Source organism: Notamacropus eugenii, chromosome 5, assembly GCF_028372415.1.
Source record: "Notamacropus eugenii isolate mMacEug1 chromosome 5, mMacEug1.pri_v2, whole genome shotgun sequence".
NCBI classification, from domain to species: domain Eukaryota; kingdom Metazoa; phylum Chordata; class Mammalia; order Diprotodontia; family Macropodidae; genus Notamacropus; species Notamacropus eugenii.
Genome location: NC_092876.1, coordinates 208,956,715 through 208,984,654, shown reverse-complemented (window position 1 = coordinate 208,984,654; position 27,940 = coordinate 208,956,715). Strand labels below are relative to the sequence as shown.

The 27,940-nt window shown below is 36.5% G+C and overlaps 1 protein-coding gene across 3 annotated transcripts; it reads left to right on the top strand.

Annotated features, from left to right (window-relative positions):
• On the top strand, positions 1-27,559 carry ARL5A (ARF like GTPase 5A). 3 transcript variants are annotated; one of them, XM_072611957.1, is made up of 6 exons: positions 1-135; positions 8,477-8,537; positions 9,068-9,215; positions 11,378-11,461; positions 19,962-20,113; positions 25,296-27,559. In XM_072611957.1, the coding sequence occupies exons 3-6, from the start codon at positions 9,072-9,074 to the stop codon at positions 25,342-25,344; spliced, it is 429 nt and encodes a 142-aa protein (XP_072468058.1). In that variant the 5' UTR covers positions 1-135; positions 8,477-8,537; positions 9,068-9,071; the 3' UTR covers positions 25,345-27,559. The 3 variants fall into 3 exon arrangements, with proteins under 3 accessions (XP_072468058.1, XP_072468056.1, XP_072468057.1); XM_072611955.1 differs by lacking the exon at positions 1-135 and adding an exon at positions 205-674; XM_072611956.1 differs by lacking the exon at positions 1-135 and adding an exon at positions 838-1,326.
• The last annotated feature ends 381 nt before the right edge of the window (positions 27,560-27,940 follow it).

The window sequence follows — 27,940 nt, the reverse complement described above, 5'->3', positions numbered from 1 at the left end:
ACTAGTCCAAACTCCGAGGGCGGGGAAGGCGGGGCTGACTCGAGGCCCCGGTCCTGGGACACTGGCAGCGTTGGCTCCTCCCCCGGCCACCTGACCTCCCCGCCGGGCAGGCGTTATGCAAATAACCTATCCCTGGTGAGTCTCGGCTACCTTTCCTTTCCTTTCGCCCCGCCCACTGCGCACGCGCCCTCCCATCCTCCTTCCCACCGCGCCTCCTTCAGCCCCGTCTCTGGGCTGCGCTCCGCCCCATCCCGCCCACGCGCTGTGGCCCCCTGCCGCCGCCGCCGTCGCCGGAGACCAGCCTTGGGGGTGGGGGGGAGGCGGGGGGTGACGGTGGCCGGTAAGGTTCCTTCCCGACAAGGCGGCGATGTCCGCGAGCCCCGAGCGCGCCGCGGCGGCAGCGGCAGCGGCAGCGGCGGCGGGGCCTCATGCGCAGCGCGACAGCCTGGCCTTCGGCCTCCCTCCGGCTCTCGTAGAGCGGGCCGGTGGCAAGAGCAGTAGCCGCCGAGGCCGTGGGGTCTCTGGCTTGTCTTCCTCCTTTTCTTCCTCCTTCCCCTTGGCCGTCGGGTGCTGAGCCGGGGGAGGGGAGGCGGCCTGGGTGGCCGGGGCGGGGGCTGCTGCTTTGAGGATGGGAATCCTCTTCACCAGGATATGGAGACTGTTCAATCACCAGGGTGAGAGACGAGGGAGGCCTGCGCTGGCGGGGAGACGGGAGGCGCCGAAGGGGAGGCGAAAGGGACATTTCCAGCCGCGGTGCCCGCGCGCACGCCGGGGCTGGGGGGTAGGGAAGCCGCGGGGGAAGGCGCCCCCCGAAGCGAGCCCCGTCGGGAGGCGCGTCCCGGCGCACCTCCCTCTCCCTTCTCTTCCACTCTTTCGGGTTCGGCCAGGAATGTGGAGGGAGGTGGAGGACAGGGGCGCCCCGGGGCTCTGGTCTTCCTGCTCCTCTCCCCCCGGGGCTGCGCGGGGCTGGCACCCACCTGCCCCTGCTGGCGACACGTGCCGCCTTCCAACTTTTCTCATTGGAGTCCGGGTGAGGTGGGGTTCCTTGAGGTACTCCCCTTTTAGCCCTGTAGGAGCGCGAGCCCCACCGAGGAGGAGCGAGGCGGGTTTTCCCATCTGCCAAACTTGAGGGATCCCGGGCTTGGTGGGTCACGGCGGAGATAAACTCCCGGGCTGCGCAGCCCTCCTCTGGAGCCAGCGAGCTGGACTGGAGCAGAGCTAGAGGTCCCTTCTTAAGGCTAACCGCCTTGGCTTCCTGGGATTCTTCTGCCCGTCCTTTGGAACAGCCTGTGGGTCCTTGTTAGGGACCCGAGTCAACGTTTCACGGTCAGAGCTGTTGGACGCTTTGAGTTGTGTGGTTGGTGCTGGTATGATCTCATCTTAAGTCTTATGAGATGGTTGCCTGAAGGCACTTTTAAGGCATGAAAACATAATTTCGAATTAGTGATGTGCGTAATTGATATTTGAGATCTTGGCAGTAGCTGTATCGTGACATGAAAATGTCCATGAATCTCTAGGTGACCAAGTCGTAGGGTACTTCATTCGTAATAGAAGGAAATGCTAAATTTAGAAAGGAGCAGAGGGGCTTAATCTTTTTGGTGGGGGGCCATGGACTCTTTGGCAATCTGGTGAAGCCAATGGATCCTTCATAGGTTAATGTTCTTCAGTGCATTAAATAAATTACGTAAAATAACAAAGGAAGCTAATCAGGTTGAAAACGCAGTTATCGAGATATTTTGGACAACAAAAAAGTTCATGCACCCCAGGTGGACTTACACTTGAGTTAGAGATTAGTGAAAATAAAGATGTGATTTTAAGAAAAAAATCTCATTCAGTTTTACAAATACATTGAAATTTATACGGACTCCCACCCCTTGTTAGAAACCCCTGATTTAGTCCCCAGAATAATTTTTCTTAATCCTGTTTTGGAACGGATTGCGGTTATAGAAGTCTGTTACCGGTAGTTAGCAAGTCGGTTGTTTAATTAGTGACACTTCAGATAAGTTTTGCATAAGTCTGTGTTCTTTTGTAACAGATGAATATCTATGTTTGTAAGACTTTAGGAATTATTATGAAACTTGAGCACTGATCTTTAAAATAGGGAAGTGATTGACACTTTAATTAAAGGAGCAGACAAAAATACTCAAAATCGGCTTTTCGTAACAACTTTTCTTCTCTTTAAGCCTGATTTCCTGACTCATCATTTGTGCTATCAATAATTTATATTCTGTTCTCTGTGTATGCTGTTCATGGTGTTTCATATACCAAAGTTCTTAGAGTCACATGGGAATATGAAATGATTTCTGTGGCAAGAGTCACCACCCTATCTTCTCCTGTATCTTTCAAGTCCCTGAAGATTGATATAATTAGTAAGGGGTAGGATTGCCACTTATTTACTTCTGTTGTTTATTTGATTAAAAAACAGGAACACGAATTCACAGAACTACTCTACACAGTTCATGTAATAATTCTAGTTGAAAGTAAGATATTTCAGATTACATTCGCTTTCTACATTTGTATTTGCTTTAAAATAGTGAAAAATTGTCATGATTCTTAGTAACTAATTGTATATACTGGGCAAGTTATTTTGCCTCTCTGGGCTTCTGTTTCATCATCTGTAAAATAAAGAAACTGTACTTAATGATCTTTTTGGTATCTTTGAGCTCAAAAATTTAACCTCCTTGAGATTCAGTTGCTTTATCTGTAGGGGATGCTATCTTACCTGCCTTAAGGCCTATGGGCCAGACCAGTTAATTTCTTGTACTACCTTCTACAACTGCAGTTTGTCACATTTTTGCAAAGTCTGTTGTGAAAATTTGACTCTTAAATGAACTTTGTACACTGCAATTTTCTAATTTTAATGTCTTGTAAAAATTAGATTTCTGTGATGAAAAATGAGTTGTGCTTTTATAAGTAGCCTCTTATCAACAGTAAGGAAAAGTTTAAAGACTAAAGAATTCAGCAAGTATTTATAAGTACCTACTGTGTGCAAGATACTGTGTAAGGCATTGTACTAAAGAAGGTTAGCATGTTAGTTGTTAAACTTCCTGTATTTCTCAGCTTGGGACATTTTCATATATTTGTAATGCAAATCTATAAGAATATTGAGAAATATATGGCACAAAGACCTATTAAAATGAGGTATATATAATTAAAAGGCAATGAATATTTTATCCTTCTGTATGATTTACACTTTAGTCAGATGTTAATAGAAGTTACTTTTGTCTGTTGTAGTGACCGTTAAGAATGAAATATCAAATCCATACCTTTGAAATGATCACCATATTTTAATGTTAAATAAGTACATTGAACCTTTGTTAATCAGCTCACTATCTGGGGTGGGTATCTGACTATTTGTTTATGTATCTCATTGTTCATCTTAGCTAGGAGAAGATGTATTCCACCTTATTTTTCATAGCAAGCTTTTGAAAGAATGGTCTTTTGAATTTCAGAATTTACTGTTGTGAGTGATTCTAAGCTATGTCTTATTTTTATCTGATTTTTATACAGCAATTCTTTTGCATTATGTATTGAAAGATAATTGACCAAAGTACAGCCTAGGGATGACTGAGGTAATACATGTAGATAAAATAAAGCATCTAAGGAATGTGTTCGTACAAATCGTTGACCTTCTGCTTGGAGAGGATGCTCTTTGATGAAATACCGTTGTGATGTGGCTCAATTCAATAAACATATATAAAAGCCCTTTCACTTATGTTCAGGGCACAGTGTGTTTGAGATTATAAAAACAGGGCCCCTGGCTTTAAAGGAGTTTACAGTCTAGCAAGAGAGAAAGAGCACATGCACACAAAAAACCATAATACATATTGGAATATGAAAAATTCATAGGGAAACACCTGTTTACATAATTTTTTTTTTTTTTGCCATATTCTCTCTGAAGTATGTCCAGCTATTGCTCCATATGCTTTTTAGGAATTTGATGTAGTTACTAGAGTTTTCTGGTGTAAGCTTTACTTCACAAGACATTTTTTGGCATAGACTACAGCACTCTACTTGTGCTTGTGTTAATAATCCCTTGAGGAATGACCAGTAATGTTTTTTAAGTATGTGAAAGATGATCATTGGAGGATGTCATAAAATAAAATGTTATTGTAGCGAGGAAAGTTTAGATAGAAGAAAGACTGTTGATGCTAAAATGAATTCTGAGGGAAGTTGTGGAATCTTTTCCAGGTTTCCTTTGTAAAATCAGTCTTTCTGATAGATCCTTTTAAAAGCAGTTGAATTCATCTATTAAGAATCATGGTATTTATACTTGAGTTTGGAAGTATAGACTGGGTTAGTGATTCCCAATAATTTTCTATGTTTGGCCTTGCTGAACTCCACCCTCCATGAGAAAGTATAAAAGTAAATGTAAAAAAATAGTTTTGGTGGTATTATAATCTAGAAATCTAAAGGCCAAAACTGTGTCTTATTTATGTATACGAAAAGCTTCTCTAAGAGCTGAGGTGTTTAATTCTCTATCTGCTACACTATAGCACCTTTGCTGTAAACAGCACATTGTATTTTATGTATATTTTATGTGTGTGTTTGAAAATATTTTCAAATTGTATGAGGAAGGCTGATTAATTTACCCAAGATTTCATTTTGAGGTTCTCTTGACTTTGGAGACAATCTTATTTCTACATATCAGTGCCTTTTTGAACCCTGATTCAATCATCTGCTTTGTTCTCTGTTCCTTTAAACTTGTGTTATTTGCAAATTTGATCAACTTTCATCCAGGGCATTGATAACATTGAATAGAACATGACCAAGAACAGATCCCTATAGCACTCCATTTTAGACCACCTTCTAGGTTGGCGTTGATCAACCCTCTTGGAGCCCAACTATTCAGGTAATTGTGAAGGCACTCATCAATACAATTACCTAACCCAGTTTTCCTCCATCTTGTACACAAGGATATTTTGAGAAACTTTGTCAGAATGCTTTGTTGAAATCCTTTGTATTTGGTGTTTCCTTAATATACTCATCTAACAATCCTGCCCAAAAATGAATTGAGATTAGTCTAGTATGATTTATTCTTGATGAATCCATACTGTAGTTGGGTGATTGCAATTTTTTAAAATTTAAATTAATTTTTAAAATTTCTTCTTCCATGTTCCCCCTTGTAACAAATACAAATAGTATCATAAAGACAATCTACTTCAAAGGACTTGAGCTGCTTTCCTTCCTAAGTGGTCATAAAACCATTTATTATAATTGCATTCTAAAATTTTGTCTAAAAATTGATGTCAGGCTATTGACCTATCATCTGAAGAAACCTCTCCCTTTTTGAAAACTAGAACATTTGTTTTTTCCAATTCTGTAGTGTATTTCTCTATGCTTTTTCAAAGGTTAGACAGTCATATCTAATTTATCTACTTACATTAAAATCTGTACTGCCTTATGGTACCCATAATTGGCATCTAGGCACAAACAGTGTTACTCTTCCTCATCCTGGCATATGTCAGCTTTATGGTGTATGGTTTTCTTCATTGGTATCAATCTTCCTATGTGATTTATATCTGACTTAGTGAGTGGAAGTAGTTGTTTTTATCTTGCTCTGCCATTTTCAGTTTAAATTTGTCGCAAACCTCCAATCAATCAACAAACATCTATGTGCCAGGGATTGTTCTAGGCACTGGAGTTGAGAAGAATAACTCCCTGTCCTAAAGGAGCTTACATTCTCTCAGGAGAAGCAACATGTGCATGTATAAGTAAATGCAAAATTTATACAAAATAATGACAAAGTAGTTTCTTAGTGGTGGCTAGGGAGACACCCTGTTAGCTGGGAGTTCAGGAAAGGCCATGTATGTAGCATTTGAGTGGAGTTTTGAAGGAGTGTAGAAATCTTTACAGTATTCATTAGATCACCTTTATCTCTAGGCAAAAGTTAGTATGTATTCTTATGTCTGAAGCTTCTTCATGAAAATTCAGATTCTGTACTCCAGTCTTACCATCTAAGTGTTTGAGTTTTTAGATCCAGATACAGACTGGGAATTTGGTATAGGGATTCTTAGAAACTAGTAAAGAACGTATCTAATGGAGAAATTTTGATGTGTAGAAAAAAGAAAAACTAGGATGTCATGGTGTGCACTGAGGACATCTTCACATCATTTGACCGAAGTGTTAGTTTAGTATGTTGGTTAGGAAACTATAGATAGTCTAGCAAGCCTATCCTCAAATGCTTTCAGGACCCCAGGATTTAGTTTGTCTGCCCCTTCTTTGTTCTTTTTCTTGTTCTCAAGTAGTTTTTGTTAAGTCCTTTTTCTTAGTATTTATCCTAAGCGTCTGGTGTTAATATTCCTGATGTTCTTACAGATCTGTGCCACTTTTGATTTCATCTTTACTTCTTTTGCCCTCAACCTTTACGTCCTACTTCAGTCTCTTTAGCCAGTTCTTCCCTTTTTTCGTAAGAAATATTTTTGTTAGTGTCACAGTTTCTTGAGAGCATTCTATCCCTCTTTGATTGACATCCCCTGAAGAGTTTTAGGCCATTCTTTCTTAAACCTTTTGAAATATGCTTTCTTCAAATCTAAGATGCATGGTGAAGCGGGAGAGGGCATAGGAAGGCAAATTTATTTTTCACATTATTAAGAAAAACTTGATAATATTTAAGGGAGTCCAGAAGTTGAATGGGCTTTCTTGATTTGTGGAAGTATGGTATGAGCAAAGGCACACAAGGCTGGAAGACTCATGGTGTGTTTGTAGGGATGGTGGATAATTAGTATTATTGGAGCAGATAGTTCATGAAGCAGAGGAGTGGGAAATGAGGCCAGAAAAATAAAGTTGAGACCAAATTGAGGAAGGTTTTGGTTTTGATTGGAATTTCTTTCAGCTTCCTAAATTTTCTTTTGTTGTTTTCACATTCGTTTGTTTACATGGGTAGAGGAAGCATTGCTTAGCCAATTATTCCCTTAAAGCTGGCCTGCACAGTATACAGCCCGTAGGCCACTTGAAGCCTGCCAAAGCATTCTGTGGGCTGTATATTGTACAGACCTGTTTTACATCCTCTATGTTTTCCGTGGCCACCCAAAATCATTTGGCGGCAAGTGACCTGCGAGCTGTCTGTTGTACAGGCCTGCCTTAAAAGCAGATTGGTGAAGGGTTAGAGAGATTGAGAATAAGAAGAACTTAGACAAAAATGGATGTAGTTAGGAATTACTGATGGTAGTCTTTAAAAATTGATAGAGATGGTAGTCTGTAAAATTGTGTATTTAGTGTCATGGTTGCTGATCCAACATCAATATGGTCTAGAAGTGAAGCTCACATAGTCGGGTATCTACCATCTGAAGGAACACAAAGTGTTATCAAGTGCTTATATCACTATCTCCTAATCCTCACTATTGTCATCCACAATACTGCTTTCCTTTCCCTCCCTGCCAACCTGCCCCCAACAAACACACACTTCCAAGATCTAGGTAATTTCAGCACCCAACTAATATTTTTTTCTCTCCTTGCTCTGTTCTGCTTTAATCTTCTGAGACTTCAGCATGCATTTTCAAGATGATACCATTTCTAGCTGCTTTTTAAAATTCCACTGGCCTTCATTTTCATTCCATATCAGCTTAGGAGGCTAATCATTTTTTGTAGAGATACCACCATTACTCAACACACTTTTAAAATTCCTTTGGAATAGCTTCAGATCTACTGTAAAAACCATACAGCACATTCTATATCTATCAATGCAGTTAAAACCAAATTAGCTTACTGAGTGTGTTGTGCCTTTGACATATGTTCGCTTCAATAATACTGACATCATCCATTGTCTGCTGTAATAGAGTTGCCCAATGCTGTCTGATCATACAAGAGAGTACTATTCCTTTGTAGTGGAAAACGTACAACAATTCGAGTGCCTGGATTCAGATTTTAGACCTATACTTAGTGTTTATGTTCTTGAAACAGTCACAGTCAGTTTCTTCATTTTTGAAATGGCAGGTTGGACTAGATCAGAGTTGGGGTAACTGGCCTCAAAGTCACACGTGACCTTCTAGGTCCTTGGATACGGCCTTTTGAGTGAGCCTGAGTTTTATAGAACAATTCCTTTATTAAGGGGATTTGTTCTGTGAAGTTTGGATTCAGTCAGAGGGCCTCACTTAAGGACCTAGAGGGTCATGTGTGGCCTAGAGGTCACAGGTTTCTTACCCAGGGACTAGATAGATAATTTCTAAAGCCCCCTCTACCCCAAGCCCTCTGCAGGTCTTATGTCCCTGAGAGAATTGGAATTTGATGACTGGAATAAGCAAAAGACATTTAATTCCGGTAAAAATTTATCATGTACCTACTTTGTCAGTACGGGCCTGACAATGAACTTGTATTAACTTGGTAATTTGTTTCAAGTCAACCCTGTTTGTGATATAATATACCTAAATTCCAGCATTGTAAAGATAGAAAGCTACAAGTAAAATATGGACTTAACTCTTTGTTGTTATTTTGGACTCTTTATCCATCTATTTTACTAGTACTATTTTTATTTCAGAGCACAAAGTTATCATTGTTGGTCTGGATAATGCAGGGAAAACCACCATTCTTTACCAGTTGTAAGTATTCATTAATTTTTTTGAAAGAAAATTTAATTGTGACTGATTATGTTCCTTGTCTGGGTGATTTATAATTAAGGAAAGCAAAAACTAAATTACACCTGAAATTTAAGTTGTCCTATAGGGAGGCAAGCTGGACTCTGGTTCTAAATAAGGAATCAAATTCGGGTTTTAATTTCTAGCTCTGCCACTAATTCATATATTAGGCAAGTCATTCAGTTTTTCCATATGTCATCTTTTTTACCTATGAAAAAGAGAAAAATAATAAATCACTCATTTCTCTGATCACAAGATTCCTAGTAAATAAACTACTGTGAGTTTTCTAAAGTTCTCTGGAAACACCTTTTTTAATGGTTAGAACCACCTCCTCTTATACTTTAAGCTTACTTTGCATTTGGTGGGATTTGGGGATATAAAATATAAAGGGAAATTCATAATATTGTCCGATTTTATTGCTTAGTAGAAAAATTGGGAGAATCTGCCAACAGTACTTTCTAATTATGATATGATGAATTAATTTTCCCCCCCAGTTCTATGAATGAAGTTGTCCACACATCTCCTACTATAGGAAGTAATGTAGAAGAAATAGTAGTTAATAATACACGTTTCCTAATGTGGGATATTGGCGGCCAAGAATCACTTCGTTCTTCATGGAATACTTACTATACTAACACTGAGGTAATGCTTAACTATACAGTAAAACTTACATTAACCAGATGTTTGAAGCCATAGCACATTATGATTAATGATCAGAAATGTAGCAGGAAAACCTTTTTTCCTTTGAAATTTTTTGTAAAATTCATTTCCTGCTTTAGAAATACAGTATCGTGAACTTTAATTGCATCGTTGATTTGGAGTTCCATTTTGAATGCTAATTCTCAGTGTATATAGTAATATAGAAATTCAAGGTTTAGGAGATTGTCAGTGTCATTTGCCTCTTTTCCCTTAAAATATAATGCAATAAGTTTCTTATTTTAGGGTTCTTGTTAATAAAATTTCTCTTTTCTGTCTCTGCCTTTGTACATAGATATATGCTTATGCCTGTCTGTCTCTCTATCTGTATCTTTAAGTTAGCATCAAACTGTATGTACCATTTACAATGCTTTATTTTTATTTAGTTAATGTTGTAGTTGGACTATTCTCAGTTTAGTAGAATATTCTTATTTGTCATTGTACACATTGCTCTGGCCTTCCCTGTGTCCCTGGCCAAGTCACTTGAGCTTATTAATCTATAAAACTAAGTTAATAACAGTCAGATTATGTCCTTCACATAGGGTTGTTGTGAGGTGGATATGTTAATTATGCCAAGTGCTTTGTTGTCAAAAGGACTAATATGACTCTATGATGATAGTATTATGAAGCAGTGGGGGTATAATGAATAGAGTGGTACTGAATTTTAAGTAAGGAAGACTTGGGTCTGAATCCTGACTTTGACCTAAAGTAAGTTATTTAACTTCCTCCAGTTCTTCATTTATAAAATGGAGCTGGTCATATCTCTAGCCTTCACAGGGTTGTCGTGAGCTTTAAAGGAGATGACATATGTAAAGTGTTTTCAGACCTTAAACTGCTAAACAAATGTCAGTTATGACGGTGCTGATGATCCTACCTCCTGAAAGCTATTTCTAGAGCATTGGCCTATAAGAATGCAGTGGTGTAAGCCTAAAGATGAATTGAGAAATTGGCATTCTTTTGAATACTAAATATTATGAGTTGATGAAATATAAACCTACAAACACTAGAAAACTATGTTAACAATAACTGCTTGCTGTTTTCTGTCTCCTTATGCTACCCCTCTTCTCTGCCTCAAGTTTAGATCACATTTTTAGAGCAAAGGAGAGGGAGTCCATGTAGAACACAACTTTCTAATATTTTAGATAGCTATTCACATGTCATGTTAACAGCAATGAGGTTGATGCTTTAGTTAAAGTGTAGTGGGAAGGAACGTTCTTTCAGGAATAAAATCACTAGTCATCTATTAAGCAAGAGGAGAAAGGAAGTAGAGTGCTGAAGCTTATCCTAGGAGAAGCTCTCTTACCTTGAAATATTTCCCAGGGCCAGAACAAAACATAACCAAACAGAATGCTATTTATTATCTAATATTTACTAAAATAGTAAATGTTAATTTAGGCAGTTTGATTAAACCTAATCTGTGATTAGTACCACCATGAACTAAAAGTTAAATCTGCTGTTATCTAATTTCTTTTAGTTTTCCAGAGCTCATAAAACTAAGAGGTTATAGTATGGTGCTTGCCAGGTCTTTTACCAAATCTTCTAGTCCCACCTCTTATAATTCCATTCAAGAAGTATTATATTGGTAAGTATCAGAAATGCTGAGTAAGGAGAAAGTGTGTGTTTTCATATAGACACAGAGTGATTCTTTAGCAATCAATGCATAGTGGAGATGTTGTTTGTTCATCAGCCACACTCTTTTTGCAATTTGTTTTTTTCAGTTCAGACCTGGAATTTCATTGGTGTAGAGAATTCCCAGGGTGAGGATTCCCCTCACATAAGAAACTTGACACTTTTATAGTGCTTTACTGCAGTAGTTGACAGTTACATAATGTTTTAAGGTTTGTGAGATTCTTTAGGTAGAGTTGTCCTTTTGATCCTCACCAGTATAGTAGTTGCTTTATCTCTATCTTACTGCTGAGAAAAATGAACCTGAGACAGATCACAATGTGCCCATACATTTTGTGAGTGTCTGAAGCAGGATTCACATTCAGTTCCTCCTCACTTGAAAATTCAGTACTCTAACTGCAATGCATTTTATGAGTTTTAAAGGATTTATGCGTTTTAAAGTTTAAAGAATTACTAATAATTTTGTTTTAAAATTATTTTAGTTTGTCATTGTTGTTGTGGACAGTACAGATCGAGAGAGGATTTCTGTAACTAGAGAAGAACTTTATAAAATGTTAGCACATGAAGTAAGTAATATTTCTTTTAAAATATTTGTGTATTTTGTTGCTCCATGTTTGTTCCTTCTACTTTTCTGTATTGATGTTGGGATCTCCTTTGAATGTAGTTCAGAAAGAAAACTCCCTCGTACCATACTGGCCAGCCATGTTTGCTCTTTTCTGTTTCCCAAACTGGAAGTAGAACTGTGACAAGCAACAGAAAAAATGTGGGAGAGTGGTGATGTTCTATTGTACTTAGCCCGAGTGTTTGGTACATATCTGGTTTAGAGAATGCAGAGAATAGGAAATTTAGGAGGTAGATTGTTGTTAAGTTGTTTCAGTCCTGTTCAACTCTTCATGACCCCACTTGGGGTTTTCTTGGCAAAGACACTGGAGTGGTTTACTATGTCCTCCTGCATTTTTTTTCCGATAATGAAACTGAGGCAAATGGGGTTAAGTGACTTTCCTAGGTCACACTGCTAGTACATGTCTGAAGCTGGATTTGAATTCAGGTCTTCCTGACTCCAGGCCTGGTAGTCTCCCCACTTTGCCACCTAAACTGCATTTTTATTAAGTATTTACTATGTGCTAAACACTATGCTAACCTCTGGGAATACCAATAGAAAGTGACACAGCAGCTCCTGTTCTCCAGAAGTTCCTATTCTAGTTAGATAAGACAGCTCACTCACATAAGGTCATCAGTAGGATGGACTCAAAATCTGATGGACCTTGACAGGACCACTGGCAAGGTCCAGAAATCCTTAGGGCAGGGGTGGGGAACCTGTGGCCTCTAGGTCTTTAAGTGCAGCCCTTTGAGTGAATCCAAACTTGACAGACCAAATCCTCTTAATAAAAAGATTTGTTCTATAAAATTTGTACTCAGTCAAAAGGCTGCACCCAAGGACCTAGAAGAAAACAAGTGGCCTCAAAACCCTGGTTCCTCACCCCTGCCTTAAGGGGTGGGAAGGGGAGAAATTGTGATAGGATCCATGTTGGTGGATTCAGGATGAGGCCTTTGGGGAAGTACCCTGAAGTAGGCTCTGACCTTGAGAGCCACCTGGTGGTCCCTAGGTAGGGAATGTTTGGAGTAAGGTCATTGGGGGAAGAAATCTCAGACTCATCGGTATTATTGAAGAATTTCAGTTGCTTGTGACCAATATTCTCTTTCCTTTCCCCTAAACATGACCCTGATTTCTTCTCCTGGCTGTGTTAATATTTTTGAGGGAAAAGTAATGAAGTAAGTAATACATGGTATTGTAAGGCCTTCCCTTGATATACCTACTTGCTCTGTTTTCAGTTTAGAAAATATCAGGTGCATACGTAGAGGTTCACTTTCTTTCTGCATTACTATAATAATGATACATTTCTTACCTGACTCCACAGTGCTATTCCATGTTATATTTCATGAAAGATTAAAAAATTTTAAAAACCTCTGAATACATTAAAGGAATTTTTTTCAAGAGTATGTTAACTGAAAAGCATACTGTGGTATAAAAATATAAAATATAAAAATAACAATATGTAAAGATACCTATCTAAAGTGAAGACATCATTCTTCAATAATTTTTCATTGATGTAACCCAAAGCAATCCTTATTTGATGGTGAGCCAATTAACAATATTTCAGGGGGGAAATAAACTTTAGCAGATATAAGAAGAAAACTCAACCAGCACGTTTGAATTAAAAAATGAGATTTAGTAATAAAGAAATTTTATAGATTTCTTACTGCAAAAGAAGATCGTAAGCAAGCCATAATGATCTTTGAATTATGTTAGAGAAGAGGGATACTAAAAACATTTTATAATATAGAATTAAATTTGTTAGAATATGAACTAGTGGTATAAAAGAAATTAAAATGGCAACTTTTTTGTAAAGAAATATGAAATCTTCAAAATACAAATCTTTTGCAAAAGGTTTTATTCCATTTATCAGGTACAAAAATGCTTTTTACTACTTTGATGCAGATTCATGGGATGTAGCACTTAAGTGGCAGCACATAGACATTGGATCTTTACAGTACAGGCCAAATCTTTGAAAGGAAATATAATTGAGATTGAAATTGGATGATGGTAAGGCAAGAATCCTTGTTATTGAAATATTAGTATATGCGTGTTAGTACATATGTAGTACATATATTTTCCCCTTGCTTTGCTCTCATATTAAAATATACACATTAAAAAAGATACCTAAAATATTAGATCTTTCTTATATATTGTCCCATAACTGCATACACACATACAGTAACCATGACATAGTGCAAACTATAAAAATTCTGTATAATCCTATTTTCATGGTATATTTTGCCTTTTTTAGCAGCATTCTGCCATTAGTTGCTATCCTGTGGGAACAAAAAGTGATGTATTTCTGGATTGCTTTCTTAGTTTGGATGTCAGCAGAGAGATAGAGCCATTTCCCCAGAAGGGCAAAAAAAAGATAGAATGAGAAAAAACAGACATACCTCACAAATGAAGTAACAACAGAGGGAAGCAAATAGTCTGAGGCCAGAAGAAGTGCCTGGGCTGAAGAAAAGACCATTGTGAGTGAAGAAGGGGACCAGGATAGGGTGAGGGAGAGACCAAGAAACAGTAAGAGTGAGTCAAGAAAATTTCTTTGTAATTCCCTATTTTTAATTGGTGTTTGATTATAATAATGATCTTTATCTGTGTGTAAAAGACTGTTCGGGAATATAGACCTGTAGGAAAATTTAAACCTGAAACATACTCTTTAACATTAAATTTCTGCCTGGGACCATCTTCATACTAGTTAGTTCCTCAGGTCTCCATGCCTATGAATGGAATGCACTTCCTTCTTCCTGATGCCTCTTAGAATCATCAGCTTCCTTGAAAGCACATTTCCGGTGTAACCTTTCTGTAGGAGGGCTTTTCTGCAGTCCCTTTCCCAGCCCCCAGTTGTTGTCATTATCTTCTTAAATCCTTTTTGTTTTTATCCATGTTCACGTTGTATTTCTGCAGCTAAGATGTAGGCTCCTCTAGACATGTTGTCATTTTTGTCTTTGTATCCCTAGCGATCAGCCCAATGCCTTACACACAGTATGCTTGGATAATACTGGATGAATTGAAGATAAGATTATAGTTATGTATAATAATGAGAATTTAGAGAGTTTTTAAGAGCTTTATTCTATAAAAGATGCAAAGAAGCACTGAGTGCTAATTTTTTAAAAAAAAAAGTTTTTTGCAGATTACTTAGTTGAAAACCTCATAATAAATATTCTTAATGATTGAATTGTTTTCTAGAAGTTTGCTTCTATAGACAGAACTCTGAGAAATGCTTTTCTCTGTATAGATTTTACTTAATCTATTGTATGTTTTGTCGCTTGAGAAATTATAGTTACTTTCACTTTATACATAGAACTTCTTTGAAATATGATCTTGACTTCACACAGTAATCTTATTTTTACTCATTAGAAACTATGTATTTTATATTCACTTTTAACTTTCTTTTGCCATTTGAAGTTAACTACTTTTGAAAATTGATTATACCTCCAAAAATAAAAATCACTGCTTTAAGCAAAACTTTTATTTTGGAAGAGGCAAAATAAAAAAAATATTGTTGTCCCTCTTTCAGAGATTATTTTCAAATGCTCTGAATTTGGAAAAGCAAAGTTATTGAAGTATTAAAGAAAATTTCTCCTGGACTTCACTTTCCTTTGCTCTGCTATTTAAATTCATTACTAATGTAATTAAGAACTAGTAGAATATTCAGTTATTAGGTAAGGAACCAAATAGTGTATCTTCATAATGTTATGTGGGAAGCCTGGCTATTGGTCTTCCTCTCTTGAATACTTAGCTATTTACATCAAGAAAAGGTTTTTGTAGCATTCAGATTTGATATGGTAAAATGAGATGTTATTAATCAGTTGCCAAACTGCTATTAAAGTAAGTGTCAAGCCAAATAGGCTAACTAAGTAGAAAACAGGATTTTTTTTATTTGCCCTCATCCTTATGTTTAGGTACTTTAACAAATCATTGGGTTTGCAGTTACTACCTAATACTCTTGCTAACAAGTTTCATAATATTCTTCATTGGCAAGTTTTCTTAATGGTAAAAAAGAAGCACATACCAAATGATTTTATTATACTTTTCATTGACTACTAACAGTGACCTCTAATTTTTTAAGCCTTTCAAGCCTGTACTGGAACTTATAGTGCTCTTTGTATTATAACTCTGTATACATCCTAGATTGTACTGAAAGAATCTTCTGAAATTAATGGTAGGATCCTATGGAATGAATATCAGAGCAGAAAGTTTTTTAAATGTGATATGATGAGCCTTACTTAAATATGGCCTACTCTAGTTTGAAAAATTATATCATGCAGTTATGTTCACCTATTGATTCAAAGAAGTATCAGAAGTTTTTTTTGTGGTTTTGAAAAGTTTTGATAAACAAGGGATTTTCTTCCTGTGTTGTCTTTTATTTTCCTAGTTGACTGTGCCATTGTTATGAGACTACAGTCACAGCAACTGTACCAAAAAGAGATATTGCCACAACCATTAAGACAAACTTGTTTTTCATCAGGTGTCATAAAGCAGAATTTGTGGCCTGTGGAAATACAGGAAATCAGCTTAAAAATTTTAAGGCTTTTAAAAAAAGAAGGCTTTTAAAAAAAGAAATATATTTATTCTTGCACTTTTGCATTTTCAGTGGCATTGAGCCCTCACATTAGTTGCCAAAATAACATTCTAGTTTTATCACCAAATGTGACAGGTATATGTAAGAACAGATGGCATAAGTTTATAAATTCTCATCATAGGTACTTGCTGGGAAAAGACAAGTTTGTGTTGTTAATATGTGAGCCCTAGCACATTTAATTGTTCTAGGAAACATTAATGTGCTAGTAAAGTTATTGAAACTTGGCAGGTTGTAGTAATTGGATCCAATGGAAAGTAATTCCATTTGATGAATTAATGGGTCCTTGATGATCCTAGCCTTTTTCCGCTCTGGATCAGAAAAAAACTATTGATATCTGCTTGACTACTTCATTAATAATGAATAAGTAACATTTAGTTATTTACTGAGCAGTAGCATAGAGCAGTACTTGATAAAGAGCTGTGTTGAGTTGGGAAAACCTGGGTTCTTCTGCCTCTGACATGTATTGGCCATATGACCCTGGGTCAGTTTCTTAACCTCTCAGTTCCTCAGACAGTTCTCTTAAGCTCATGAGTTGCAGGGAAGGTGCCAGCCTGCATGGATAAAAGAAGTTCCTTACTTGTAGCAATCTACACTGATGAAATCATAAGTCTCATCAACATATTAGCAAAAAGTTATACTCTGGTTTGTTTGGGTTTGTTTATATTTTTTAATTTCCACCCGTATTAGTGTTTTACAACCAATTGCATCTCTCAGGCCTTTTTTACATAAATTCCCCTCAAACCATATATCCCTTATGTTGTACTTCTACCATTGATTTCTTAAACCTAAATAAAGAACTTTATCTCAATTAAATTTTACCTTGTTTCATTTGTCCCATTATTCTGACTTCTTGATCCTTTTGGGTCCTGATTACATGATCTAGAATGTTAACAATTCTTGTGGAGCTTTATGTCTTCCATAAACTTGATAAGAATGCCACATAAGTCTTTATTCAAGTCAAATTAGAAAAAGAAAAGTTAATAATACAAGAAAATAACATAAGAATGACACAAAGAAGCTCGTAGTTAATTACCATATAAATGCTCCAAGTTCAGAGGAAGGATATATTTTTGAGTTAGAATGGTACATGAAGGCTTCATTTTGAAAAAAAAGTATTTGAGCTAAGGCTTGAAGGAGTCATTAGTATTTGCCATTGGTGGAGAGTGTGTGTTCATCCTTTGCTGCTAAAGAAGACCATGCTATCAGAGAAATAATGACATGACTTGCACTTGACTTTGTTTTGAGTGAGGGAGGGCTGTGCAGGTCACCAGCCTCACTTCTCCTCCAGAGCCATCTGATTCCAGTGACCAGATATTCATCAGATTGACTGGAGATATCCCAGGATGAGGCAATTGAGGTTAAGTGACTTGACTAGTGAGTATCAAGTGTCTGAGGTGAGATTTGAACTCAGGTCCTCCTGACTCCTGCACTGATGCTCTAGCCACTGCACCACCTAGCTGCCCCCATTGGTGGAGAAGAACTGGGGCAATGGCATAGAAAAGAGCTGTGAAGCTATAAGAATATAAGATATCTTGTGAACATGAGGAAGTAGGTCATTTTTATTAAAGCCAAGAGTTCTTATAGAGGAATGTTGGCAGGTAAGGTGGAGAAGTAAACTTAGGACCAGATTATGGAGGCTGTTACAATGCCAGGCTTACAATACAACTTTTACCTTTATCCTCTGGCCCATGGAGAGGCACTGATGCTTTTTAAACAGAAAAAATGATACGATGAAAGCCATTGTTTCAGAAACATTAACTTGATTGCAAATGTAGATTTGAGAGGGGTGTCTGAGACAGGGTATACCATTCATTCAACAAAAGGTAATTATTGAGTGCCATGTCTTCGTATTTGTGTCTGTTTATATTTGAGTTAAACATTAGGCAAATTAAGAGTAAGTTGTCAAGCCATAAAATGGTATTTTGGGTAATATCAATACCAATGGGAAAACAAGGATCTTGCGTTCATATAGAACGTCTTCCTTTTTTCAGAGAGTATGTACATGTTTCTCTCCATTAATTAGTTCTAGCAGTGCCTACTAGCTAGGCTTCAAGTGTAGGCCCTAGTCTATTATTCAAGGTATAGCCTAATTACCATATTTCACTGCATAATCATTGCACCCTATTTTTTTGCTTTTGTGGTTTATAACCTTTCATTGCATAATTGTCACATGGTGTATAATTCTGTTTGTCACGCCACATAAAAGGTAAACAGAGCAGCAGTGTGTTCACCAATGGCATATATTTATGTCTTGTTCCTTGTGAGCTGCAAACCTAGATTTCTCAGCATGTACATTGTCAGTATATTTCCAAAAGCCAACTTGCATGGTTTGTTTAGATCACTGCAGTATTAACAGTATTGTCACTCAACCCAGTGAAGAGCTGTAGGTGCAAGGGGAGTATAGGTTCAAGGGAAGTGGGTGGGCAGGGTAAGCTGCCATGAGTGAGTAAATCATGTGGTATGGTAAGACTTGCATCTTCTCACTCTAGCTAAGATGTACAGTCTACCAGTGATGCAGTTTAGGAATAAATGACTTTTAAGTAACATTGGTACAAATTTTTAAAGCTTTGCATAATGGTTGCACCCCACTTTTGTGCAAAGATTTTTGGCATAAAATTTGTGACAATTATGTGATGAAATATAGTAGTCTCAAAGAGACTCATAATCAAAACGTTTGGCTAGCAGATGATGAATTTTTCAGCCACAAAAGTTCTTAAAGGCCATCTACTGAGGCTTAAATGGGTTACAGTATATATCAGTGGGAGGAATGCCCTTACTGATAAGATCACAACATTTTAAAATATTTCTCCTGTTATTGTATCTGTATAAAAACTCTGGTAGGCAACTAAGACTAGAAACTGAAACAGAGCTTAAGTGACAGGCTCAAGTCTACAAAGTAAGTTCTAGTGACTGAACAAGGACTAGATTTAGGTTGTATTATTATCAGTCTGAACTTTTTTCCAGTAGATCCTTATGTACAAATGATAAAGTGAAGTGTAAAACACGATTGTAGATAGCACTGGGTACTGTTAAACATGTAGGGAACATCTTTTTTCTGACATATATAAATTATCTGATAGTATAGTAACAAGCTTATTTGTTACTGTTCTCTTTTTTGGAGGAGCAGTGCTGTTAGAAGTTGGTACAGAATTAACATGGAGATTTTAGAATCTAATTATTGGTGATAGAACTTTTATTCTACCATGTCAGAAATTTTACATAAAAAAAAAAGACAAGCAGGGAGATGTTAGGCTTTTGTTTAACTTAGTAATAGATACTTGGGGAGTCATTATTCTATTTTAAATTCTCTATTAGTCTTGCATTTTACTTTCTGCTTCTGGAGCTCTATGAGGCTTCTCTATTATATCTGCAAACAGACTTCAGTTAGAAACCTCTTCTTTTTTTTCTCATGATTTTTTACATTTGTTATAATTCTCCTGTGCAACATGACTAATGTGAAAATGAATTGAATAGGAATGTATGTGTAGAACCTATATCAGATTGCATGCTGTCATGGGGAGGGAGGGGAGAAAATTTAAAACTTATGGAAGTAGATGTTGAAAACTAAAAATAAACAAACTAATAAAAAAATATCAAAAAAATTTCCCCTATTCCCTTATAGTTTTCTGGAAATGTAAACTGAATATAAAATTAAAAAAAACCCTTTTCTTATGTTTCTTCTATACCTGTCTACCTTCTTCCCAACAAAAGAAAGATTTTTTAAAATAAAAGTAAACTTTGTTATTTTTGAAAATGTAAACATTTAAGTGTTGGGGTTTTTTTTAAAACCATAATTTACTTAGCTCTGTTAAATCTTTAAATGTTTGAATTAAATGATTTGGAAACCTCAGAAACAAATAGTTTTAATTTGTTCTTATAGGATCTAAGGAAAGCTGGATTGCTGATTTTTGCTAACAAACAAGATGTTAAAGAATGCATGACTGTAGCTGAAATTTCCCAGTTTTTGAAGCTAACTTCAATTAAAGATCACCAGTGGCATATCCAGGCATGCTGTGCTCTCACTGGTGAGGGGTAAGAATGCTTTCTTTTAAATAATGTATTCTTTTCATCCTCTTTACATTCATATGTTTTTCTTCTTAAAATCAACAAATTTATTTCAGACCTATGATGTGCTTAACATTGTAGGGGACAGCAAGAAAGTATAAAATAGGGTTCCTTCTTTTCAAGAGCCATAGGACCATAGAGCTTGAAAGGGACCTGGGAGGTCATCTTATCTAATGCCTTCATTTTACAGATGAGAAACTGAGGCTCAAATAGGTAAATTATTATCACCTGAGTAATAACTAGCAGATCCAAGATTAAACTAAAGTCTCCTAACTTCAGTTCCTATTTTCTTTCTCCTGCACTGGCTAAAATATGTAAAATGCAAAATGTAAAATACTAAATATTGTGGTTTAGGCTGTAAGTGCAAAAAGAAGTTGAGAGAAGTGCAAGATCAGTAAGGGCTGACATACACAGTGTTCAACAGGAAGACAGAGGGCACAGAAGAGTACAGTGTAGTCACTCTAAAAACTACAAACAAAACCAGAAAATGCAATCACCTGAGGTGTGGTTAGGATATCCAAGGAAAAGTCACAGTCATTTTCTTGCATAGGAGACAAAAAGAGAGGTCTTTGGCCATTTGGGACAGAGTTTGACCAGAAGCAGACCATATGGAGCATCTCAGTGCCCAGGGACAATGCTTAAGGCCAGGACAAGGTCTCAGACCCATTACCAGGCCAGCTGACAGTTTTATTGCCCTCTACTGGGTTATGGGTCTTAATGAGTAGCATTCAGTGTGTTGTTGAGATCCAAACCCAGATCTGGAAGGGGCAGAAGTTGCAGTGATCTGACTTTGCCCTTGATAGACCACTTTGGGAGTACCAAAAGTTTAAGACATCCTCAGCTTGTCCTTGAGACCCTGGAATCACACCATACTCAGTACCCCAAAAAAGCTACAACCTGCCCAGCTCTGACCTTCTCTCCAGAAATGCAGCAGAGCCCAGACCCAATGTCAGGTCTGAAGTCAGGAAGTAGGTGGGGAGAACAACAACAAAAAAGCTGTTATAGTGGCAGGAAGACCAAGAACAAACTCAGAAGAGAATGACACTGAGACATCTACAAGCAAAGTCTCAGAAAAAAAAAAAAACAACACAGCTTAGGCATAAATTCAACTAGAATTCCTGGAAGAGATGAAGCAAGAGTGTTGTTTTTTTTAAAGAATTAAAATGTTTTTATAAATTAAATGTATAAACTGGAAGAAAGTTGGGAAAGAAATGAGTTCTGTGGAAGAAAAAAATGAAAAGGTAAATAACTTGACACCAGGGGAACAAAATCTTGTCCAAACAACGAACTCTCCAAAAATTTGAATGAACCAAATTTCATGACAGTAATAAAACAAAGTCAAAAGATAGAAAAAAGTAGAATATATAAAATATCTCATAGCAAAAACAATTGATTTGGAAAACAGATTGAGGAGAAATAAATTTATTGTACTACCTTGAATGTCATTACTCAAAAAAAAGAACCTGGGCATCGTATTTCAAGAAATCAAAAAAGAAAGCTGCCTAAATCTCTTAAGACACAGAGGGCGGAGTGGGAATAAGAAGAATGCACCAGTTATGTCTTTACTTTCCAGCGTCTCAGCACAGTGCCTGGTACATAGTAGGTGCTTAATAAATGTTGATTGACTGACTGACTGACCAACCTCCTCAGCAAAACCTAAAATGAAAATTTCCAGAAAAATTGTAGCCAAAATCTAAAGCTTCCAGGTCAAAGAAAAAATATCACAAACAGCCAAAAAGAAAGAGTTCAAGTACTGAGGAACCACAGTTAGCTCTAAAAAGGAGTGAGGAACTTGGAATCTATATTCCAAAAGGCAAAAGATACAGCTTTATAGCCAAGAATAACTCCCATAGCAAATCTACATGTAATTCTATAGGGGGGGAAATAGACTTTTAAAGAAATAGAGGACTTCCAAGTGTTCCTGGTGAAAAGACCAAATCTGGGCAGAAACTCTGAAGTTCAAGCACAGGAGTTTAAAAGTGTAAACATGAATAAATAATGATAAAGGACTAAAGAAGGATAAAGTGCTTATTTCTAATATGGAAAAATGATACGTGTCCCTTATAAAATCCTATTATCATGAGGAATCATGGAGGAAATCTTAATTAGATAGAAGGACTGGAAGTGCTTCTAATGTGTTTTGTTGATTTTTAAAAGAAGAATTAAAAAGAAGAGGAAGAATATTCTTGGGGTGGAATGTTACAAAAAATTATCTCACATATTTGAGGTGTGCAAGCAGGTACATGTCTGTACAAACAAGGAGGAAGGGATGGAGGGAGTGGCTGGCACTTGGCTATCATTCTCATACTAACTGGTTAAGGGACAGAATTGGGTACAGAAGCACATTTCACTCAACAGGGAAGTATGAGGGAAAAGGGAAAGGAGAATTTAGAAGGAAAGTAGATTAAGGAAGAGATTAATCCTAAGCTAAACAAACTCTTCAGGATGTATTCATATAGATATATGGATATAGATATATACACATATATGTTTTATATATGGGGGGGCAGGAGAGAGAGGGAGAAGGAGCAGCACTGATTGTGAGGTGGCAAAGAATTGTAAATTGACCAGGTTACCATCAGTTGGGGAGTGACTGAACAAGTAATGGTATATAGATGTGATGGAATACTGTTGTAATGTAAGAAATGATGATGGGGATGTTTTCAGAGAAACATGAGAAAACTTGCATGAACTGATGCATAGTGAACAGAAACAGAACAGTTTATGCAATGACAATAATATTTTATAAACAAACAACTTTGGGAGATTTAGGAACTGATCATTGTAACTTAACCACTATTCTAGAGGCCTAATGATAAAGCATGCTACCCATTTCTTGGTAGAGAGGGGAAAGACTCAAAGGAGGGAATAAAACACACACACACACATACATAAACATATGTATGCATACATTTTTCCATTTGGACATGATCGCTATGGAAATTTGATTTTGTTTTGTAAAGGGAGTTTTGAGTTTCCTTTTTTCTTAATTGGGAGTTGGGAATAGGAGGGAGAGTGCACATTTTTGCTGATTGAAAAAAATAAATTTAATGCTCAAAAAAATTGCAGTTTAAACAAAAAGAAAGAAGGAATTAAGAATTCTAGTGTAATGATCAACCACAATTCTGAAGGACAAATGATGAAGGATGCTACTCACCTCCTGATGGGAAAATGAAAGTCAGTGCAGAATAAGACATATGTGTGACTGTCTTTTTTTTTTTTTTAGTCACAATAATGTGGAAATTTGTTTTGTTTGTGCATGTTTGTTTATAATAGGAGTTTGTTTTATATTCTCAATTGGGGCAGAGGGTTAGGAGGGCAGATTTTTGTGGATTTAAAAAAAATTTTAATTTAAAAAAGAATTGGAATACAGAGATAGAGATAAGAATGACTAACTTCCTCATTTTACTTATAAAAAAACAGGTCCAGAAAGGATAAAGTGTTTTCCCAAGGTTATGAAGTTGGCAAGTGGCAGAGCTAAGATTAGAACCCAGGTCTCCTGACTCTAATTTGGTTTTCATTTCATTATATGGGTGATCAGGAATGGCATCCTAAAGCAGGTAGAACTTGAACTGCGTAAGGAGAAAGTCAGAATGTTCATGTTTGGAAGCAGTAAGAGGGTGTATAAATAAGGTCCAATTCATGAGGGCCCTTGAAAGTTGTCAGGAGGATTTGAATTTGATGTGAAACATCGCAGAAGCTGTTGTGATTCAGGTAGGAATGTGACATGCTACTTCCAAATTTTGTAGAACAATGGGATAGGAAATGCCATAACCAGTAGTGTCGGTAAATAGGAGGGGACTGTCAGGCAGCGTAAATCAGGCAGGTTGGTCATAGTTCCAGGGAAGTCAGCTTAAAGCAAGGCAAAGTACACTGAGTCTGAGGAGACAAGGCAGAGATCAGAAACTCAAGCTAAGGCACTGGGGAACGTTTAGAAACTCAGGTCAGAATCTGGGCAGGAAAGATCAGGAATTAGATAAGAGGTCTGATTAGAAAGCATAGCACCTCAATAAAAAGGGTAGAGCTTGATCATTGAACCAAAATCTTCCCTTATATCTCCCGCCCAGGGTCAGACAGGGGTGTTAGCACGTGGGTTAGGCAGTCCTGACGTTCAGGAGGTTGGGCAATTTCTGGCATATATGGCAACAGTTGTGTTTTAGGAAGATTAGTTATACTATATAGTGATAGAATGGGTTGTAGTAGGGAGACACTGAACCCATAGAGATGGTTATGAGCTGAGAAAAAGGCCTGATCTGAGGCTGGTTACAGTGGGAATTGGAAAGAAGGAAAAGATTTAAGAAACTCTGAAGGAAGAAATAAGTCCCAGTTGGTGACGGGATGTAGAGAACATCAGAGCAAAGTGAGTCAAGGTGCTTCTGGAGTTGCAAGCCTAGCCGAATAGAAGGACAGAGACATGAGGCTTGTTTATTGGAATCTTTTAGAGATGATAATGAGTTCATTCTTAGACATATTGAGTTTCAAAGCCCATTAGTACATCCTCATACAAATGTACAGGAAGTAGTTAGAAATAAAAGACTTACTGGTACTCAAGTATGGCAGGAAGTCATGCCTGAAGGTATAGATTTAGTCTAGGTCTACCAGGACATATAGAAAGAAGTAACTGAAGGCAGAAAAATGAGAGAGAATGTAACTAGAACAGGGAATAGAAGTCCAAGTAAGTCTGAGTCTCAAAGAAGGCTCTCCAGGAGTGAACAGGATTAACAAAAAGAATCAGCCAAAGAAAACATCTGAACTTTTCAATAGAGCAGTGTCAAAGGCAAGTCACTTAAACATTTTAAGCCCCAATCTTCCTCATCTGTAAAATACCTGTCTCAGGGTTGTTGTTTGGTTCAGTTAAGATAATACATGTAAAGCCTTTGTAAAAAGATCACAGATTTAGATCAGAAAGAACCATAGAGATCATCTAGTCATTTTGTAAATGAGGGAAACGAAGCCCAGAGGTTAAAGTGACTTGGCTAGGATTGCAAATTAGCAGTTAGCAAAGCTAGAATTTTAATTCAAGTCCTCTAACTACAAATCCAGTGCTCTCTCCTACTGTGTTTCTTATAAAGCCTCATATAAATGTGAGCTGTAATTACCATTTGTATATATTCTTTTAAAATGTGAAATATCTTTATTTTCTTTATAGATTGTGCCAAGGACTTGAATGGATGATGTCACGACTTAAGATTAGATGATCTCTACTGACCTCTATTTGTAGACTTTGCATAAATGAAGTGCTGAACTATAATTAACCTGAAAGCTGCAAAGATTAATGGGTTAGATATATTTATAATAAACTGACAAACCTTTTCTATAAGAAACAAACTAAGACCACTTCTTTGAAAAGAAAGATGGAGCCCCACGTTCCAGTTTGCTTTCATATTAGTTTCCTCTGAAGTTAGGTCTTAAAGCTGCGATTGCCGTTTCTGTCATGATGAATCCTCTCAGGACATTGTGTAGTCTGTGGTAAGTATAAAGGGAGAGGAAAACATTTTTAACTACAAGAGCTTTATTATCAGTATAACCCTCCCTAAGTTGAATGTTGTCTTTTTGTTCAATTAAGTCAGAAAAACAAATCAATGGCACAAGTATTCAATTTCCACTATTTTTTAAATGTAATGTTACATATGAGAAAGATGTTTTGCATTAGTTTGTATATGTATTATGTGTATACTTCAAATTTAGGTTAATGGCTTTGATTTATATACTAAAGAAGGGTAAATAATATACCTAACCTAAGTGAATAATATGCTTACTTATACCTAGAATGAAACCAGTATATAGATGTTGACATGTCACTTATATTTTGTCCTTTATGTTCTCTGTATTGTATTAACCTACCCAGAAAACTTTTGCACTGCTTCTTTAAAAAAAAGAAAAGAAAGCTGAAAGTTTCTAAATTTAGGGATTTGGGAGTGGGAGGGGCTCAGACTAAATCATAAACACATAGGAAAAGACATGGTACACTGGAGTGGAATTCTTATGCCGTAGTTGATGTAGTATTACCAACTGCCACTAATTTATTTCCAGAATGTTCTTTTTTTTTAAGGACTTATATTGTCTATTTAAGTAATCTTGTATTTTAAATTATGAGAATGCAATCTAGGAAGTAAATTTCAGAGTCATTTATGAGAAAAAAATATTTTAAGAAATATGTCTATCAAATGGTATGACCCTTCAAAAATTTTGGGTTTTAATTAGAATCACTGTATGTACATTAAATGATATGGCAATTTTTGAATGAATTTGACATCTTTGAGAGTAATGCATACTGTTCTGATCACTGAAATGTTGAGGTTCTGCCATTGGTTTGTAATGGTCTGCTATGGAAGGCAAGAAGTTTTTTTTCACTTTTTTTGAGTTTTAAAACATCAGTATTTTGAGAACATTTAAAATTATAGCTAGGTGACTCATTCCCACTTCTGTATTGCTTAATAGCTAACTCAGCAACTAGAAAAAGTAAACATTTCTGAATGTTTATTATGATTTCAAAATGGGTTTGCATGGTAAGTGACTTTTAAAATAATCTATATTAAACTTTGTTGCCATTTACAGCACTGTTAAAGTGCTATAAATATTGAATTGATATTTTAAAAAAATTTCTTAGTCAAAATATAAGCCTCTGACATAACCATGAACAGCCTTTATACCAACTAATAACTATTATCATTAAAAAAAATTCCTGTGTATTGGCTTAACTTTCAAATCCCAACTATTTCAAAATGGTATAATCCAAATTGTATAGGAAGTAACATTAAACCTTAATGTGAGCCTTTTCAAAATTAATGAAGTTATAGGGAGAAATTAATATATATATCATGAATAATAATATAGATTTAAAGGTAATTACTACCAAAATATGTTATAAAAACAATAAAATTTTAACTAAATCAGAAGCATGTGGTTTTGGTAGATCACTTCAGGGTTTAACGTTAAGGGCCTTGTGTTTTATGTTTTTATAGCCAGTATACATTTTCAAACTTAAAATGGAAGCATGAAAATTTTAATTATGTAACAGCTTTTGAAAATGAATCATCAATTTAGACATTTATTGATTCAGGCTTTATTGATTCTCAAACTCCAGATATTCTTAAACTTTTTTTTTTTCCCAACCACCTGTTAGGAAAAATAAGTTATAGTTATTTATCTAGTGCAGATGGTATTTTAGACCTGATTTTCAGAAATTGTAGCTGTAATTAAAAACTGAGACTTCCTTAAAGTGGGGAGGGCATATTCAGCATCCTTCAGTTGTTACTTTGACTGTTTTTATTTTGGATACTGATATAGGTCCCTCTAGTGACTTCTTCCACATCACATTGATACCAGTGTGCTCTCTTCCTAATGTTTTATTTTCCAGATTTATTGTATATTGTTAAATACACTGTTAAATAAAAGTATATTTTAAATATGCTTGGTCTTACCAAGTTGGAAAGGCTTTGTGTTACTGTCAGTGATGAAATATATTTTTATGTCTGGCTAAATTTGGAGAGACTTTTTTAGCCACAGAAACTCTAGAAGAAAAAGTGTAATCTGCATCATTGGAAGGAATCTGTATTGATGAAATCAAGGATGTTTAAGTGATGTATATTTTAAATTAGATTTTAAAACTGTGTATCAATTAAAGCTGTAGTTTGAATAGTTTTTGCAATTTGCTGTTAGAATAACATGAGAATGCATGGAATGTTGTTGCACTTAGGAAAGTAAATTTTTTCTTTTGAAATAAGCTAAAGCACTCATGTTTGTACACAGTTTGAGGTTTGTAACTAGGAAAAAATTTCAGGTTCACAGATA